This window comes from Protopterus annectens, chromosome 11.part0 (assembly GCF_019279795.1).
Source record: "Protopterus annectens isolate FY-2018-M chromosome 11.part0, PAN1.0, whole genome shotgun sequence".
NCBI classification, from domain to species: domain Eukaryota; kingdom Metazoa; phylum Chordata; order Ceratodontiformes; family Protopteridae; genus Protopterus; species Protopterus annectens.
The window spans coordinates 206,161,127-206,180,513 of NC_056745.1; the positions used below are offsets into that span (position 1 = coordinate 206,161,127).

Sequence of the window (19,387 nt, forward strand, 5' to 3'; positions counted from 1 at the left end):
TAGCTGCTTTTCTGTATACATAGACTTCTCGGTTTCTTTAACTAAATAAGCTGTGCAAAGTTGTTTTATTGCATTCCTGCCTGTATTTCTGAGTTTTTTTGCACTTTTAAAGTTTGTTTTTGCTTAGTTTAACTGGTAGGCTACACACTCAAGTGCGCTAGCCGAATTAAAGCATTTACTGTGTTTCTGTACCTAATTTCTGCTACTAGGCAAAAAAAAAAAAAAAAAATCCTTGTTTCCCGCCTTTACTGAACTAGAATAGTCCAGTCTTCAGGTATTGCTGATCTCTGGGCTGTGTCATAGTTTCTGTGTTGCCCATATCCTTATTTGGATAGGAGGAAGCTTCTTTGTTCACCAGTGAGAGTGGGGAGCTCTGAGCAGCCTATCTGTCCCTTGAGGAGTGGTTCCAGCCCAGTGACCTGTAGCTTATTGGCCGTTTTGGGCCATTTCCTATCTCTTTCTAACCCCCTGCTTTAAAGCCAGCTTTAGCGCGCTTTTGCGCTTGTAATTTAAAGTTTGTCCTGTTTGTTGCATTTACCTGTTGAGGCTACACACTCAAGTGCGCTAGCCTGTGTTACATATTTACTGCATCTTCCTGCTGTTTGTTGCAAAAAAGAAAAAAAAATGTTCCTTATTTCCCGTCTTTCCTGACCTAGAGTAGTCCAAATACAGACTTTGCTGTATTCTGGACTTTTGGAAAGTTCCTGTGTTGCCCATTTCCTTTCTTGGATAAAGGGAGGCTTCTTTGTTCACCAGTGGCAGTGGGGAGCTTGGAGCAGCCTATCTATCCCTGGAGGAGTGTTCCCAGCACAAGAATCTGGTAGTCTATTGGTCGTTTTGGGCCAATTTCAAACTCTTTCAAGTCCCCCTGTATAAAACCCGCTTTAGCACGGCTTTGCGCGATTTTGTGCATAGCGCAGTATCGGGCAGCGCCGCTTAATTGGGTTTAAACCATTCTCGGCTCCACAAAGTCTGCTCTTCACTTTTTCCCTTAGAACTGATCTAGTTCTCATAATAAACACCCTATTCCCACTCTAAAGCCTGGCACTTGTTCACTAAAGCAATTATATAAGTCAGCACTAAAAATTAAAAGCACTACACCCTCACAAACTCCCCTTGAGTACTTTGTTCCCCCATTGGCCCTTTTTTTCAATTATAAAGGAATTCCCAATACTATTCTAGCATGTCCAAAGGTCAGCTGTCAATCTCCTCTCTGGTCCAGCTGGTGAATCTGGGAATCTTGAGGCAATGTTACAACTGCCTCATGTACACAGACAACCCCCTCTCCTCCTCCCAACAAATTACATGTGAGAGATGCAACCATATAGCCAAACTGAAAGCTAAGCTCTCTCAACTCAGTACTGGCGTAACCAGTCAGGAGGAGAAGGAAACCACACTCACTACAATTCCAGTCTCACATAGACCTACCACGACAGCAAACCAAACACATAAACACACAAAAACATACTCAGAGGCTCTAAATAAAAATCTGCCTAAGCAGCAGAGACCTCCAACAAAGCAGACACCCAAGCAACTGCTATCCCAAAACAAAACACATGCAACACATAGCTCACAAAGTCAGTGTGCCGAACAGTCACAGCCCTTAAGGCTAAACAACAAACCTGATACACTTATAATAGGTGACTCTATCGTCAGGCACAATGACATCCCGCTCACCAGGCTGAACAAGAAGAAGGTCACGGTGAGCTGTCTGTCGGGCGCTAGGATCCGCCACATAACACAAGCACTCAGGTCACTCCAAGGCAAGTACAAATATGACTCAGTCATTGTCCATGCTGGTGTGAATGACCTGAGACGTACCGCCCTGGACTGCATGAAAAGAGACACAGAGGAGCTCTCTGAGCATGTAGCCCAGGCCGGTATGACCCTGACCTTGAGTAGCATCTTACCCTCACCAAGAATGATGCCACAATATGAAGACAAGATGATCAATTTCAACAACTGGCTTAAGTATTGTTGTCATTCAAAGGAGATCCAATGCCTGTCTGCCTGGGATGACATGCTCGACAAGCCACGATGCTTCGCTAGGGACGGCTTGCACCTGTCACCCCCTGGGCTTTCGGATATAGGCAAAGGCTCTTGCCAACCCCATAGTGCCTTTTTTAGGCAAGGCTCAAAAGACAAACCCACCTCCATAGGTATCACAAGGGATAAGAAACTAAGAGTAATGCTACTCAACACCAGTAGTCTAAACCTCAAGATGCACGCACTCGAAACTCTCCTTAGCATGGAGAACATCGATATCTGTGCAGTAACAGAAACCTGGTTCAAGGCTTCCGAGAGCACCCCAGCACTACCAGGTTATACCTCATACCATGTTTTTCGGCCCCAAAACTTGGACCGAACCACAAAAGATGGGGGAGTATCAATATTCGTCAAAGATACCCACACCTCCAGGTTGGTGGCACAGCACGAAGCATCAGAGACTGTCCATGTGCAACTAACAGTGGGTAAAACTGCCTTCCAGTTTATAGCCTGCTACAGACCACCCTCCCAAACCCAGGAACCCCAACTCGACCTTCCTGAGAACACTGGAAATTATGAAGGTCTCTCCAAACACCATTATATTGGGCGACTTCAACTACCCTAACATAGGCTGGGAGCATTACTCTAGCTCCAACACCCTAGCCCGAAGGTTCCTAGAATTTATAAACTCAAATGCTATGGAACAACTTGTTGCCACTCCCACAAGAGGGGAAAACATACTGGACCTGATCATCACCAACATGGGGACTCTATGCTCCAGACCAGAAGTGTAACCCTCACTGGTAAGATCAGACCATAAACTAATCTCACTAGATATTCACATCCCGACCCCAGCCCCTGCCCAGAAAACCACAGTGAAAAACTTCTCTAAAGCAAATTTCACACTCCACAAAACCGAGGTGGAATCCTTCAAAGCCCCCGGGCCTGTGGAAAATACGGCCCAGACCGCAGAATCCTTTATAAACGCATTCTATGAACACCTTCAGGAATGCATGGATCATGCAATCCCAAATAAAACGAAGACCCAATCCTCCAAAGTTAGGCGTCCTGTCTGGTGGACCCCAGCCATAAACAAACTATACAATAGAAGAAGGAAGCTACTACAAGATAGAGCAAAATCCCAAAAAGGGAAGGCATCTCTGATCAGTATTAGCAAAAAACTACGGGCACTCATAAAATCGTCTAAGGCCAGCTTCGAGAGAAAAACTGCAAAGGACACTAATGATAATCACAAGGCTTTCTTTAGTTATGTTAGGAACCTGGGTGGGAATTCCCAGATATGCTCAGAATTAGTCCAAAATGACAAAAAATACACCGAACCCACAGACATTGCCAACATCCTAGCTGACAGGTTCAGCGCAAACTTCTCCCCCCACACCCACCAAAAGGGCAAATATCTATCCCAGCAGAGTGCTGCCCCCCCGACATCTCAGATGCTCAGGTAAGAGCCGCCCTCGCCAAAGCAAAAAACACAGCATCAATGGGACCAGACGGTGTACCGGGCTGCATCCTACATGAGCTCCAAGAAGAACTAAACCCAAACTTAAAACTACTGTTCAATCTCAGCCTTACTACAGGATATGTACCCAAAGAGTGGCGTACAGCAACAGTGGTCCCAATCCAAAAAGGTGGTGCCTCAACGGATCCTGGAAACTATCGCCCCATAAGCCTGACTAGCTTGGTCTGCAAAGCTATGGAAAGGATCATCATGGACCTCATAAATAAAGATATTGGGGACCTGCAGACACTGGATCCTACCCAGTTCAGCTTTGTTAAGGGCAGATCCTGCCTCTTAAACCTGGTTGATTTCTTTGAAACAGTCACCAAGGCCATTGACGAGGGGAAGGTGGTCCACACAGCCTACCTGGACTTGCAAAAGCCTTCGATTCAATACCCCACTCGGGCATTATAGATAAGCTCACCAGCTTAAATATAAACCCCTACGTCACTAGATGGGTTGCAAACTGGCTCAAGGACAGAACCCACATGGTTAGAATTGCTGGAGCCATGTTAGACTCCAAACCAGTTACAAGTGGCGTCCCACAAGGCTCAGTGCTGGGACCTCTCTTGTTCGGTATATATTTCTCGGAGGTACAGGCTAACACGGAAGGACTGTGGCTGACCAAGTTCGCAGATGACTGCAAACTGGGAGTCATAATCGACTCTCCAGCCGACACAAGCATCCTCCAAAAGGGCCTCATAGAAACAGACAACTGGTGCCAGAGCCATGGCCTCAAGCTAAATGCCAAAAAGTGTATAGTCATCCCCTTTGGCAAAAACAAAGTGCCCACAAATTACCACATAGGTGGTAATCCATTAAGTACAGAAGAAGTAATTAGGGACCTGGGGACCCAAGTTGATAACAATCTCTCATTTGACAGCCATGTGGCCAAAGTGGTTAGAAAAACATTTTATATAGCCCACCTAATCATGAAGGGATTCACATCTAGATCAGGGGAGGTCATTGTGCCTCTTTACTCATCCCTCATCAGGCCCATAATTGAGTACAATGCCCCTTTTGGGATGTACCTTTCCAGACACCTGCAGCAACTGGAAAGACCCCAAAAGTACCTCACCAAGAGGATCAAAGGGCTCAAACAGATGCCATATGCTGCCCGGTTAAAGAAACTCCAGCTCTACTCAGTGGCATACCGCCTGCTCAGAGGCGATCTGTGCCTGACGTATAAAGCCATGTCCAACCTGGAATTAATGGACATGCTGCACCTCAGAAAATCCAAATCCCATCGAGCTACGCGCTCGAGAAACTTGAACCTCAGCACTGAAATAAATAGGACATGCTGGAGGGACAGATTCATAACCCAGAGGCTCCCTTCACTCTGGAATAAAATCCCAGTCCAGGTTAGGCAGAGTCCCTCATTGACTCTCTTCAAGAGGAATCTTGATGAGTGGATGGGAGATAGTAGGTTTACACTGGGTATCACTTCTGTGTCACTGTTAGACAGAGGCACAGTATACTAACCTCGAAAAATGGCTTAGCAAAATTCATTTAAAATGGGTGGCGAAAGCCAAACACACTCTGGCTAGGCTTATAAATGCCCTAGGGCAGATAGCCTAGTATGAACCTATGAACCTATAATGGTTAACATCTCCACTGCTGTATATCCTAGAGAAGCAATTTTAGTGGCACTTTGTTGCTCTCAGACTACCTTTTCACATGCTGCATATTACTAGCTGGTAAATCACTTGATTAAAAAAGCTAGCTCCAAACAACGGCATGATAGCGTATGAAACTACAGTTGCTAAGTGGAACTAAGCCAAAAGGAACCACTGGCATGAATGCAACAATTCTCAAAACGGAAAAATGATTTGCTGTTTGCAGGAAAATATCCTGCAAAGTATTTCTAGGGGTAAGCAATACACTACATTTTTCCTGAATGCAGAAGTCCCTCAATGGTTACCCTCCAAAAGGGTCTCACCCAAACAAATGACTGGTGCCAGAAACATGGCCGCAAACTGAATGCCAAAAAATGCATCATCATCCCTTTTGGAGTGATGATGTTCCCACAAAGTATCACACTGATAATAAGGTACTAAGCACGCAATTAGTCGTGAGGGACTTGGGCACCCAGGTTGATAGCAAACTGACTTTTGACCACTATACTTCCTCCGTTGTATGGAAAGCTTTCTACATGGCCCACCTCATTAGTAAGGGTACTTCATCCAGGGACAAGGTGGTCATAACATCCCTGTATTCATCCCTTATAAGACCCATTATTGAGTACAATGCCCCTTTCGGCATGTACCTCACAAACCACATGCAGCAGCTGGAAAGACAAAAGAGGTTCCTCATCCGGAGAATCCAGGGCCTCAAGCATCTACCCTGCACAGATAGGCTAAAAGCCCTGCCCCTCTCTCTACTTAGTCTCCTATAGACTCCTAAGAGGTGATCTCTGTCTGGCATACAGAGCAATCTCAGACCCCATCCTGGTGAGACTGCTGCATATCTGCAAGTCAAACTCCACTCCAGTAACCCGCATGCACGACCTCAACCTGGTCTGTGACATTAATAGGACTTGTTGGTTGGACAGATTTGTGTCCCACAGACTCCCTGTTTTGTGGAATAGACTCCCTCTCCACATAAAGCAGAGTACCTCATTAAACCTTTTTAAGCGCAACCTGGATAACTGGATGGGGAACAGAAAATGCACCCCTGGGATTCCACCGGTGTCCCTGCTGGACAGTGGCATCGGGTCCTGACTTGTTGGAACATGGGCTAAATTCTTGGCTAGGCTTGTAAGAGCCTCAAGGCAAATAGCCTAGTAACTTCCTATGATCATTTGGACTTTCATAAACACATTTACGACCACTACTAAAACCCATCTCAAATAGGATTCATATTTAGTGCAAAGACAACAACTTTCAGTTACAAAATGAACTAAGACTGCAAGCAGAGAAGAAAGCCAGCACCCAAGATCTTTTGCATATTTCATTTACATCATTCAAAATCCTACCTAAAGCATGAGACTATTGGTTAACAAATTCATGTAGCCTACCATTATCTTTGCTGCTATTTTCTTCAATTGTAATCTGTTCTGCTAGTTCAGATAACGACTCATCAATAGTCTGGCTGCCACGTAAGTTCAAAGAAAACCTCCTCTTAAACTTCTTCATTTTCTCCATCAAAAGCTCAGCCTAGAGAAACCTGCAATTAAACAGATCAGTAGTACACAGTTACTTCTGTGATCTGGCAAGCACTGCAGAAATATCAGTAATACATATTATGCAGCATTATCTCATAAGTCTGATTTAAAGTTATTATTTTACATAAAGTTAAATGCCTGACAAAGTAAATCCACAAACAGCAATAAATGTTTAAAATGTCAGGTTCCTCAGCCATGATACTGCTTGAACAAAACTTAAGTGACATGCCTCAAAGCATCCTGTAAGGAGATGCAAGACACTTACCGTGATTGTTAAAATAACATTCCACAAAGAATAACTGTCAATCATAACATTTCTATTCACCTTGTGGGTTCATAGCAAGTCTGCAAAGATGGTAGGATATGGCACCTCACCTGCTTATATATCACATCATTGTGGTGTTTTCTATGATAACTCGAAGATGCCCTGCATACCAAAGGTTAAGAGCTTTCAAAGGATTTATTAGTGCCACTATCTATTTGATATTTATGTGGTTTTGTCTGTCAACTTTTGCTCCACAGACACTGCATTTTCACACCTTCAGAAACCACTCTCCACACCAGGTCTGAAGTGTCTGCGTGACAAACAGAAGAGGCAACAAGAAGGGAGAATGGGGCACCTAGATTCTGAAAGAACTAGTTTATCCACTGCAGAACATCTCCCCCTCCTGACATACCCAAATCTAGGAATATAAAAATATAAAGGGTGTAGATGTTGAACCCAGACTGACCCGAGGTACCAGTGAATTTTTCTCATGTGAATTCGGCCAAAGAAACATAAGGATCAGAGAAGCCATGTAGTTATGAAGCCTACAATTCTGAGAAATTCATTTAATGATAACTGGCTATGAACAGAAAATCTCTAGAAGAATTGTTGGAACACCTCCACTTTGTCTGGAGGAATAAAGGCTCTTCCCAGAGCTGAATCTAACAGACATCTCAAAAGCAAATATTTTGCGAGAAGAGATGAGAGAAGATTTCTTTAACTTCACTTGAAAAACCCGAATGATTTTGAACCGTAGTTATGGACTCCTGACAAATGGAAAAAAAAATGTGCACATACAAGACAATTGTCCAAATGCAGAAAAATGGGAATGCTTTGAAGTCTGCAATGAGCAATTACTGGAGCCAGGCACTTTGTAAACACCCCTGGAGCAGTAGATGGTCCAATGGATAAAACATAGGTTCATAGGTAGGTACTAGGCTATCTGCCAGAGGGCATTTTTAAGCCTAGCCAGAGTGTGTCGGCTTTCCCGCCCCATTCACTAATTAACTGAGCCTCTGTCAAGCAGAGCCAATGAAGTGATCCCAGGGGTGTATTTTCTGTTACCCATCCACTCGTCAAGGCTTCTCTTGAAGAGTGTTAGTGAGGGGCTCTGCCTAATGTAGTTAGGAATTTTGTTCCAAAGCATGGGGAGTCTCTGTGACAGGAATCAATCCCTCCAGCATGTTCTATTTACTGTTGTGGCGAGGTTTAGCTCACTAGAGCGTAGGGCTCGCAGTGACTTGGATTTCTTAGGTGGAGCATGTCCATCAATTCTGAGTTGGACATGGCTTTGTATGTCAGGCAGAGATCACCTCTGAGTAAGCGATATGCCACTGAGTACAGCTGGAGTTTTTTCAGTCGGGCTGCATAGGACATATGTTTGAGGCCAGTAATCCTCTTGGTGAGGTGCTTTTGTGGTCTTTTCAGCTGCTGGAAGTGTCTTGTGAGGGACATCCCAAACGGGGCATTGTACTCTATGATGGGTCTGATGAATGATGAGTAGAGGGGCACTATAACCTCTATTTCTAGATGCGAACCCCTTAGTAATTAGATGGGCCACATAGAAGGATTTCCTAACTACTTTGGCAATATGATTGTCAAAGGAGAGATTACTATCTACCTGGGTCCCCAGATCTCTTATTACCTCTTCTGTATTAAGGGGGCTGCCGCCTATGTGGTAATTCATGGGTGTTTTGTTTTTCCCAAATGGGACGACTATGCATTTTTTGGCATTTAGCTTGAGGCCATGACGTTGACACCAGGTGTCTGTCTTTGTAAGGCCTTTTTGAAGGATGTCTGTGTCAGTCGGCGAGTCAATTATGGCTCCCAGTTTGCAGTCATCGGCGAACTTCGTTAGCCATAGTCCTCCTGTGTTTGCCTGTACTTCTGAGAAATATATGCCGAACAGTAGGGGTCCCAGAACAGAGCCTTGCGGGACACCACTTGTGACTGGTTTAGAGTCGGACCTGGAGCCCACTATTCTTACCGTGTGAGTTCTGTCTGTAAGCCAGTTGGCAACCCATCTTGTGACGTAGGGGTTTATGTTCAGGCTGGTGAGTTTTTCTATAATACCCGAGTGAGGAATGGTGTTGAATGCCTTGGCGAGATCAAGGTAGGCTGTGTGAACCAACTGTCCCTCGTCTATGGCCTTGGTGACTGTCTCGAAGAAGTCAACCAGGTTTAGTAGGCATGATCTGCCCTTAAAGCCGAACTGGGTCGGGTCAGGTGTTTGGAGGTTCCCAATGTCTTTGTTAACGAGTTCCACGATGATGCGCTCCATAGCCTTGCAGACCAGGCTAGTCAGGCTTATGGGGCGATAGTTGCCAGGGTCAGTTGTGGCCCCTCCTTTGTGGAGTAGAATAACTGTTGCTGTGCTCCATTCTATGGGCACGTAGCCTGTGTGTTTAGGTGGGGGGTTAGTTCGTTCTGTAGTTTGTGCAAGACGCAGCCTGGGACACCATCTGGCCCCATTGATGCTGTGTTTTTGGCTTTTGAAAGGGCTGTTTTCATCTGTGTTTCTGTGATTTCCGGGACACTACACTTTTCCGGTATTGTTGTGGGACCTTTTGAAGGTGAGAGGGAGGTGAAGTTTGCACTGAATCTATCTGCCAGGATGTTGGCAATATCAGTAGGTTCAGTATATTTTGTGCTATTTTGCACTAGCTCAGAGCATATCTGCGAGTTGCCACTTAGATTCTTGACATAGCTAAAGAAGGCTTTGTGGTTATCTTTCAAATCCTTGGCTATTTTTCTTTTGAAGTTAGCCTTGGATGATTTTATGAGGGACCTTAGTTTCTTACTGATACTGATCAGGCACAACAAAGAACCGATAAAGATAGCCAGATACAAAAAAGTGTAAAAAACATCTGAAAAGTTTGCCAGTGGGAATGTGGTGGTGGTAGGCATCTTTTAAGACTAGCTTTACCATGAAAGCTAGTGAAGTGACAAGAGGCAACATGTTCAAAGGAATAACATTGTGAACTTTGGGATCCTGACAAAAAGACAGAGAAAGGAGAGGTCTAGTACTGTTCTCCAAGTCCCTTCTTTCTTTGGGACCAGAAAAATCCTTGAATAAAAACTCTTTCCCTAACTGGCAGGCAGCCATTGTTTACAAGACTTACTGAGATAACATTTGTTCCAGAACTGGCGGAAACAGGGAAATCTGGTTTACTGGGCAAGGAGGAATCCCCTGTAAAGGGGGAGGGGATCCCAATGCCAAGTGTACCCCCTGCTGAATGACTTTCAGAAGCCATTTGTCTAAAACAATCTGATGCCACAAAGAAGCATATAAACTCAGACACAGTGAAAATTGCCAGGGTGGGAGGTGGAGGAAGCCTGAAGAGGTCAATAAACATTATGGACTGTCCGTGCTTTTGAGAGGCTCTCCCTTTCTTTTTGCAGCCTCCTTATCATTGCTTTTTCAAACCCTGCTTGTAGGCACCTTGCTGTTTGAATTGCCTTTTGTAAAAGGGAGATAACTAATGTGGAAGAAAAACTTTTATTTGCCTTACAAAAGGAAGGTTGGAAGATTTGGGTCATCCCTAGACTCTAATTTCCCCTTTCATTAAACCTCTCAAGTACGTCAGCTGCAAAAGGATCAAACAAAACTTCCCTTTTGCGGGGGATAACCTAAAATTTCAGTTTTAGCATAGTCAGGAAGATATTGAAATTGTAACCAAGTTAATATTTTCATGAATGACCCAGAAGCAACTACCCTGGAGACAGACAGTATCAGTAGCATCATCAGAACACTTTCAGCCAAGCTTAATTACATGAGTAGAAACAAGACTCGTTCAAATAATTTTTCACCTCAGGAGGAAGACAAGTTAATAGTTTGCTTTTTCATGTTCTCAACAAACAGTAGTAAAAACTTTGATATATGAGCCTGGCAGTTTGGAATACCATTTCTTCCCAAATCTGACAAAAGCTTTCCCATCCTCATCAGAGGGAACAGGATTATCATTAGCAATTTGTCTAGTAGAAGCAGTTATAGACAAACAAATCATTGCAGGGTCTTGGTACAGAATTAGAAAACAAGTCCTTGTGAGATGGGGTATGCTGAATAACCTGTCAGACTTCTAGAGGCAAGAGGTTGACTGTTAGGGAAACTACAAGCCACGAGGAAAACATTTTCCAAAGCAGATATAACAGAGGTACAGCAGTAACAAATCATAATACATTACTCCCACAGAAAACCATCTTTCATTTTAGATAAGGTATCAGAAAATAAGTCCTCTGATGGGAAATCTGATGACACACCTTCCTCGGAATCAAAATCTTCAACCTGATAGGAGATTCCTGAAGTACAATAGTTTCCCTTCCAATCCTTGCTCTTCTGACTGAAAATCGGTGTCGAAAAGACAGGGAACTTTTTTTTTTATATAAAGGGAAACAGGCACAGAAAAAGAAGAAATTAATTCGCTGGCAAATGTCAGCAAGTCTTCCTTGTCCATAGAAAAAAAGAAATAAAGAAATGAGAAACCATATTTACATTTTCTTTTCCTGGGAGAATCCCTGGGAAAAGACTTACTTAATGCAGGCACACTCTCCCAGGGCTCCGCCTTCACATATTGGCAAGGTGGGATCACAGCACACCAGGACCATCCCCCAAGACCAACAAAATACAGTTGTGTAAGTAAACTTATCATAACAGTAGATGTTTGAATCATCACTGCTGCAGTAGCCTTAGCAATATGGGTTACATCCTGCCAAGGATAAAGCTGGAAGACAGCCATCAGAGCACCCTCCACGTGCCCAAACAGTTAGCCCAGCTGAGCTGACTAAAAAGACAGGTGTGGACTCCAAGCCCTTCAGAGCTTTCAGGCCAACAGAGAGAGGAGGCTGAACCCTGAAAGGACAAGGTGAAGAACAACAGAAAAAAGGTGTCCACAATTTGGCATAAAAACAACATACCCAAAAATGTGGGGGGTGGAATTGAGGGAGAGATGGAACAGCTACTGTTGCAATGATCATTCGAACACCTACTGTTATGGTAAGTTTACTTACACAACTGTACTATGTTCATTATATTGATCACTGCTGCAGCAGCCTTAGCAATATGGGTAGATTACCCTAGCTTACTACACTTGGGAGGTGGAAGGGGAAAGGTAGTCTTAGCAAAGCCTAACCTAGAAGGACTGAAAAACTGAACAAACTTGCAAAAAAAAATGTGACCCATGGGTAAAACAAGATCTACAAAGCTCTGTATACTAACGGATGGCCGTACTGTTAAAACTAACAATGATACAAAGTAATTTTGCGGGCTTTGTCTTTTAAAATAGCGGCCTTGGATTTTGCTGTTACTCTGACGAAGCCCCTTAATTGAACGGGATGAAAGCACTAAGTGTAACAGTTTTACAGTGGATGTAATTGTTCAAAAGATAACATTTTACTTTTATTAAAGTTTTTGTTTCTTTGATCCACTCTGAAGTTGTTTTTTTAACAGTATGGCTGTCTGTTAGTATACGGAGCATTGTAGCTCTCGTTTTACCCTAGCTTGAATCCATCCCTATCTTTACAAAAAGCCACAGATGAAGCCAAGGCCCTGGTAGAGTGAGTCTTGACCATGCCTGGAACAGTTTTGAGTATAACAAAGGATAACAGCTTGAGACAACAATTTGTAAATAGACTATTTTGATGCAGGATGTCCTTTCTTTTTACCTTCACAAGAAATGAACAACTGATCCAAAGATCTAAAATATTTAGTACCAGAGTTGTCTGTGGTCAGCCAAGGTATGAAATATCCTCTCCCCTTTATTTTTAGGTTCAGAAAAGAATGACAATGTAAACTCAGATACCACTTTATGCATAAAAGAAGGATTAGTTCTGAAAGAAACCCTGGCTCTATGGAAAATGAGATAGGGTTGATTCACCACTGAAGCCTGCAACTTGGATACTCTTCTTGCAGAGGTTAGAGCAATCAGAAAAAACAGTTATCCATGTTCAAAGTGAGCAAACGCTAGCTTCTCTAACACAAAAATAAGATCCCAAGGAGGGGCCACTGGTTTCCTTGGAGGCCTCTTATGCAAAACAAAAAAAAAAAGTTATGCACTTACCATAACGTTCCATCTGTGTTGTCTTTCTCATTCTTCCTCGATATGTAGGTTTCGTATCTGACCTCAGATCCGACTCAGATGCTTTCCAAACGCTTAGGTTCCGAAGCTCAAGCTTTCCCCTACCCATAATGCCTCACTTCCCACCTGGAGTTTGCTGCTACTGCCAACAATAAACCATATAGGCAAAGTACAACTAATTCTGACAGCTACCAACAAAGAATAAAGAAAGAACAGGAGCTCAATAAGGAACAGAGATTCCTATAAACACATGTGTCATGTCATACCCAAAGGGAAAGGGGGAAGGAGGGAGAGAAGGTCGAGGAAGAATGAGAAAGCCAACACAGATGGAACATTATGCTAAGTACATAGCTTCTTTATCTGATGTTGTTTTGTCATTCTTCCTCGACCTGTGGGACAGAGTCCCCAGCTACAACTAAACCTTGGGTGGCCTTCATGGAAGGATATCCTGGAGTACTGCCGAACCAAAAGCAGCCCTACTTCTGGACACTATGTCCAGTATGTAGTGGGAAATAAAGGTATGCAAATTAGACCAGGAGGCAGCCGAACAAATATTATCAACTGAAACTTTGGCCCAAAAGGCTTGAGAAGTTGCCAGAGATCTAGCAGAGTGAGCTTTAACTCAATGAGGTAAAGGAACACCTTTAGAGTCATAAACAAGTGAAATGTAGTCACTGTAACAGTTTAGCTAAGGTGGTCTTAGTAACTGCTTTGCTATTTTTTGCATCTGAAAAAGATACAAAAAGCTGGTCATATTTTCTGAAAGATTTAGTTCTGTCTAGATAAAAACACAACTGTGTGTGAACATTTAACAGATGAAGTGTGTATTCTCCTTTGTTTTAGAAATGAGGGAAAAAGACAAGTAGGTTAACAGACTGGTTTATATTGTTGTCAGTCGCAACTTTGGGAAGAAAAGATGGATTAATACATAAGGTCACTCTGTCTTTGTGAAAAATTACGTAAAGATATTTAGAGGACAGGGCTTGCAATTCAGACACTTGTCTTGCAGAAGAGATAGCAAACAGAAAAATAATCTTCCAAGATAAATTTTTTAAGTCTACATTGGCTGAAGCTTCAAAAGGAGGAAGAACCACAGCCTGCAAAATCATAGATCCCAAGGCGGGGTTGGATCTTTGACAGGTGGGTGAAAAAGGAAAGTCCCTCTAAGGAAAGCTTTCCACAACTTTGATAAGACTAAAGAAGATGCATTTTCTCCAAAAACATAACTTGAAACGGCTGCTAACTGTACTTTTACAATGGAATGACTGGGCCCCTCATCAAAAATATGAGCAAAAAATTCTAGGACTGCTGGAATGGGAGCAGTAAAGGGATCTAAATTCTGCTGTTTAGCCCAAACAGAAAATTTCTTCCATTTGCTCTTGTAAATTCTTCTAGTGGAAGATTTGTGGAAGGAGTTCAGAATGTTACGGACTGGGGATGAAAGCCTGTCGGATCTAACCATCACTGGAATTGGAGAAACCATGTAGTTAGCTTCAGACCTAGGAGATCAGGATAAATTTGCCCTGATGGATGGGACAGTAGATCCGGATGTGGTTCAAGCATCCATGAGGCAAACTACACGAGACCAGAGAAAGGTGAGCCAGATTTGCCGAGGCCAAAAAGGGGCAATGAGGATCACTTTGCTCTTCAACTTGGAGGCTTTCTGAAGAAAAGTACAGTTGTGTACACTTACCATAAATGTGGATTTTCGAGTGTATTCACAATTGCAAACAAATGGGTTATCCAGCTCCTGGTAGCCCTCACTCGGCCAGAATACCAAAGGTAAGTAAAAATTACTTCGGTTGCCATCGGTTGTAAAGGATGTCAAGGCGTCCGATACAAAAGGAGGCAGCCGACGTCACTTCCTCAGTCTTTCTTGCCATACGAGTCAGGAGACCCCAGAAAATAAGGCTTAAACCAAAAACAAATTTGACAAATGACAAATTAAGCCTGTACCTCAGGAAAAGAGAATAGGAGAGGACCACAAAAAGGAGGAAGGAGGGAGAGAAACCAGGACTGCAACAGTGAATATGCTCGAAAATCTATATTTATGGTAAGTGTACACAGCTGTACTATGTTCATCATGTTTCACTGTTGCAGTCCTAACAAATGGGTTGATTACCAAAGCCAAGAGAAAAAAGGGGGGAGGAACCAACAGCATCAAGGATTGGAGATAATGCCCTGCAACACCGCAGTGGCAAACCCTGCCTTGGCTCTAGAAAACAGAGGCAAATTATAATGCTTTGTGAAAGTGTGAACAGAAGACCAAGTGGCAGCTTCTAAAATGTCTTTAGTAGGGACACCTCTTAAAAAGGTTGCAGAAGTGGAAGCTGCTCTAGTACAGTAGGTCCTAACACCTTGAGGCAGAGATTTACCATGAAAGGAATAAAAAAGGTAATACAATGTGCAATCCACTTAGAAATGGTTTGCTTAGAAATAGCCTTGCCCTGGGCTCCAGGGGCAAAACTGACCAATAACTGTGCTGATTTCCGAAGGTCCTAAGTCCTGTTCAGGTAAAACCTGAGCTGTCTGTGCACATCAAGAGAATGTAGGATCCTTTCATCTCTATTGCGAGGATTAGGAAAGAAGGTAGGAAGGTGTATGGACTGATAAAGAGTCAGGCTGGAAACCACCTTAGGCATAAAGGAGGGATTACTCCTCAGAGAGACTCTATCTGCATGGAAAATAAGAAAAGGCTCCATGGCCATCAAAGCTTGCAGCTCCAAAACCCTCCTTGCTGAAGTTATAGCCAAGAGGAAGGCGGTCTTCCAAGAGAGAAACTTTAAATCAGTAGAGGCAGCTGGCTCAAAAGGAGGAAGAGTGAGTTTCTTCAGAACAAAATTAAGATCCCAGGCTGGAGTAGGTGCTCTCCTGGGAGGTTTTAAATTGCAAGCACCTCTGAGAAACATTTTCATCAGGGGATGAGAGAAAATGGGCTGTTCAATAGAACAATGAGCAGAGATGGCTGAAGCATGGATCTTGATAGAGTTAAAGGAAAGACCACCCTGAAGCAAATCAGCCAGGTATTCCAGGATCAGAGGAAGGGTAGGTTGAGAGGCAGACTCCCCTCTAGCCTGCATCCATTGAGAGAACCTTTCCCATTTGCCAGCATAAGATCTCATAGTGCTAGCCCTCCTGGCCTCCCTCAGCACATCAACCACCTGTTGGGAAAGGGAGGAAGAAAGGGAAGGAGTCATACAATGAGCCATGCTGCCAGATGGACAGACTGAAGATGAGGATGTGGAATGTCTCCCCTTTCCTAAAACAAAAGATCTGGCTTCAGAGGAAGATGCCAAGGAGGAAGATGGAAGAGACTGCGAAGCAGCGGATACCAATGCTGTCTGGGTCAGTCTGGAGCTATGAGAATAGTCCTTGGATTTTCATCCCTGATCTTCACTAATACTCTGGGAAAAAGAGGAAGAGGAGGGAAGGCATACACTGATAGCAACGTCCAAGGAAAGGACAGAGCATCCACTTTCCAAGCTCTGCTGTGTTGCTGTCTGGTGCAAAAGAGAGGTAACAGATGGTTATCTGGGGAGGAGAAAAGATTCAACTGAGGAGTGCCCCAACGTTGAATGATGCTGTAAAAGACTGCTCTGTTCAGCTGCCATTCGTGATTATCCAGAGTTAACTGTTCTGCCAAAACATTGAGCCTTCCTGGAAGAAACTGAGTTAGGAGATGCAGGTCCAGGAATGCTGCCATGGACCAAAGATTCATACTTTTCCTGAACAAGGGGTAAGAGTGAGTCCCTCCTTGCTTGTTGATGTACCACATGACCGTGGTGTTGTCTGTCCTGACAAGCAGGGTCCCTGGAGAAAGAAGATGCTTGAAAGCTAGTAAGGCCTGCTGAACTGCAATCAACTCTTTTAGATTTATGTGCATGTGCATCTGCTGGGCATTCCAACGTCCCTGTATGCATCTGCCATGCAGTTGTGCTACCCAGGTGTAATCCGATGCGTCTGTAGTCAGAACTTGAGTGGCAAGAGGTGTCTGAAAAGGCATGCCTTTGTTTTGTAGACAGGCTATTGCCCACCATAGAAACTCCGCCTGCAGAGATGGAAGCAGAGGAATCATCATATCCAGGTCCTCTGTGTGTTGACACCAAATGTTCTTGAAGTACCATTGCAATTTCCTCATATGCAGTCTTGCATATGGAATCATGAGAATACAAGATGCCATGAATCCCAGAGCTTGCAGGTATTTCCTTGCAGGGAACTGGAACAGGCTTGCCAAGTCCTTGAAGTAAATTGAAAGAATTGCCTGCTTCTCCTGGGTGAGACATATCATCTGGGTGGCTGTGTTCAGACTCGCTCCTAGGAATGTTATCTCCTTGGATGGTACCATTTTCGATTTTTCCACGTTGAGAGAGTAACCCAGGGAAGAGAGAAGAGTCTTTACGAATTTCAAATCCTTTAATAGCTGTTCCTGAGAACTTGCTTGAATCAGACAGTCATCCAAGTATGGGTAAATCTGAATTTTCTTCTGCCTGCAAAAAGCAAAGACCGGGGCAAGGCACTTTGTGAAGACTCTGGGATAAGCCAAAGGGCAGTACAGAGAATTGGTAATGTTGCTCGCCCACTCTGAATCTAAGGTACTGCCTGCAACTTTCCCTGATAGGAATATGCAGATAAGCCTCTTTGAGATCCAAGGTTACCAGCCAGGAATCCTTTTCTAGCAGTGGTAGCAACTGATGCAGAGTGAGCATTTTGAACTTTGGAATTACTAGAAAAGAATTCAGAATGGAAAGATCCAGGATAGGATGCCGGGTGCCTTCTTTTTTTGGAACTAGGAAAAGCCTGGAATAAAAGCCCTGGCCTACCTGCTGAGCAGGAACTGATTCTATTGCTCCCAGATGAGACAGAGACAAAATTTGTTTTTCTACTTCTGCCCTTTGGTGTGGAGGAACGTCCGGGAAACCCTTGGGAGCTGGAAAGGTGCGGAAAGAAAACTTGTGCCCTAGGGACACTGTTCTGAGCACTCATTTGTCATCTGTGATAGTGGCCCAGACATCAGCAAAAAGGGCCAACCTTCCCCCTAAAGGACTCTCCCGGCAAGCAAGAACAGGCAGAAGTTGTAAAAAGTAATTGAGAGTGTTTTGATTAAGATGCAGGCTTGGAGCTTCCTCTTTTAGAAGTGGAAGCCTGCCAACGCCTAGACCTTTGAGGGGTAGCCCCCTGCTCCCTAGAAGATTTGTAACCTGTAGTCCTGGAACAGTTCTGTCTGCTGGTATCAGGAAAGGTCCAACTCTTGGAAGGGTAATTCCTGCTAAAGCGAGGGGGTTGAACTTGCAGAAGATCATTAACAGTTTGCATGGACTTGGCCTTCTCCTCCATCTTCTTTAGTACCTCCTCTGCTTTGCTGCCAAAAAGACTGTCTTTATGCAAAGGCACATCCAAAAGGTTAGCCTTGACAGGTTCTGGAAGAGGCTGTTCTCTGAGCCAAGTGTGCCTTCTAATAACAGATCCAGTAGCCATAGCCCTGCTGGAGGCCTCAAGGATGTCAAAACCACAATGCAAAGAATGCTTATTAACCAGACTGGCGGAATTCAGTAAATCCTGCATGTCTTTACTCTCTGTCAAAAGAGGTACACTTGCTATCCTAGACTTAATAACCTCCAAGGTGTGCTGCTGGTACTTCAGCATATGAAAAAGACAATTGTTAGCCCTAATAGCTAGGGTGGCAGAAGTATAAACCTTCTTGCCCCACCTTTCTAGGTTCCTAGACTCCCTATCAGAGGGAACAGGATTCCTGGTAACAGTGGCCTTAACTCTTTAAGGGCCCTGAGAAATAACCTCTGGATCCGCCAACGGATTCCTGAAAAGAAAAAGATGAGAATCAGGGACTCTGTACTACTTTGTCAGGCTTCCTGGAAGCAGGAGGAACCAAATTTGGAGACAAGGAATTTTCCAGAAAAACATCAACAACAACTTCCAACACACGGGGAATAGCAAGAGGCTTATGCTGAGGTAAATCCAGAAACTCCCTAATCCATTTCTTGGATTGAGGATAATCCTGACTTTCCCATTTAAAATGTTCTCTGAGGGTTTTAAAGTATTACCAAAAGAGAAATCCTCTGGAGGAGAGGCCAAAGGGATGGACTCCTCTGCATCTGAATCCTCAAAAGGAGAAAAAGCCTGAGAAAATTCCTCTTCATCAGCAGAAATGCTGGAAGAATCAGTACCTGAGCAGGACAAAACCTCAGGAGAAACATCCCTACTCCTTTTAGGAGGAGGATGCTGAGAACCCCTAATAAGAGTCAACAAATCATTAGCCATTTTAACCATTTGGGATTGAGGGGAACGAGAAGAAGCTGGAGCCTGCCTTTTCACAGGCTTACAAATGGAAGATTTACCTGCAAGCCTGAAGGACTCGGGAGGCC

The 19,387-nt window shown here is 43.8% G+C and overlaps 1 protein-coding gene across 1 annotated transcript in view; it reads right to left on the reverse strand.

Annotated features, from left to right (window-relative positions):
• Positions 1 to 19,387, reverse strand: part of CDK17 (cyclin dependent kinase 17) — a 1,919,677-nt gene that overhangs the window by 1,226,068 nt on the left and 674,222 nt on the right. The window contains exon 3 of the mRNA XM_044087623.1: positions 6,522 to 6,670. Coding sequence (XP_043943558.1) covers positions 6,522 to 6,648 — 127 coding nt within the window. The 5' untranslated portion in view covers positions 6,649 to 6,670. The remainder of the gene's footprint in view (positions 1 to 6,521; positions 6,671 to 19,387) is intronic.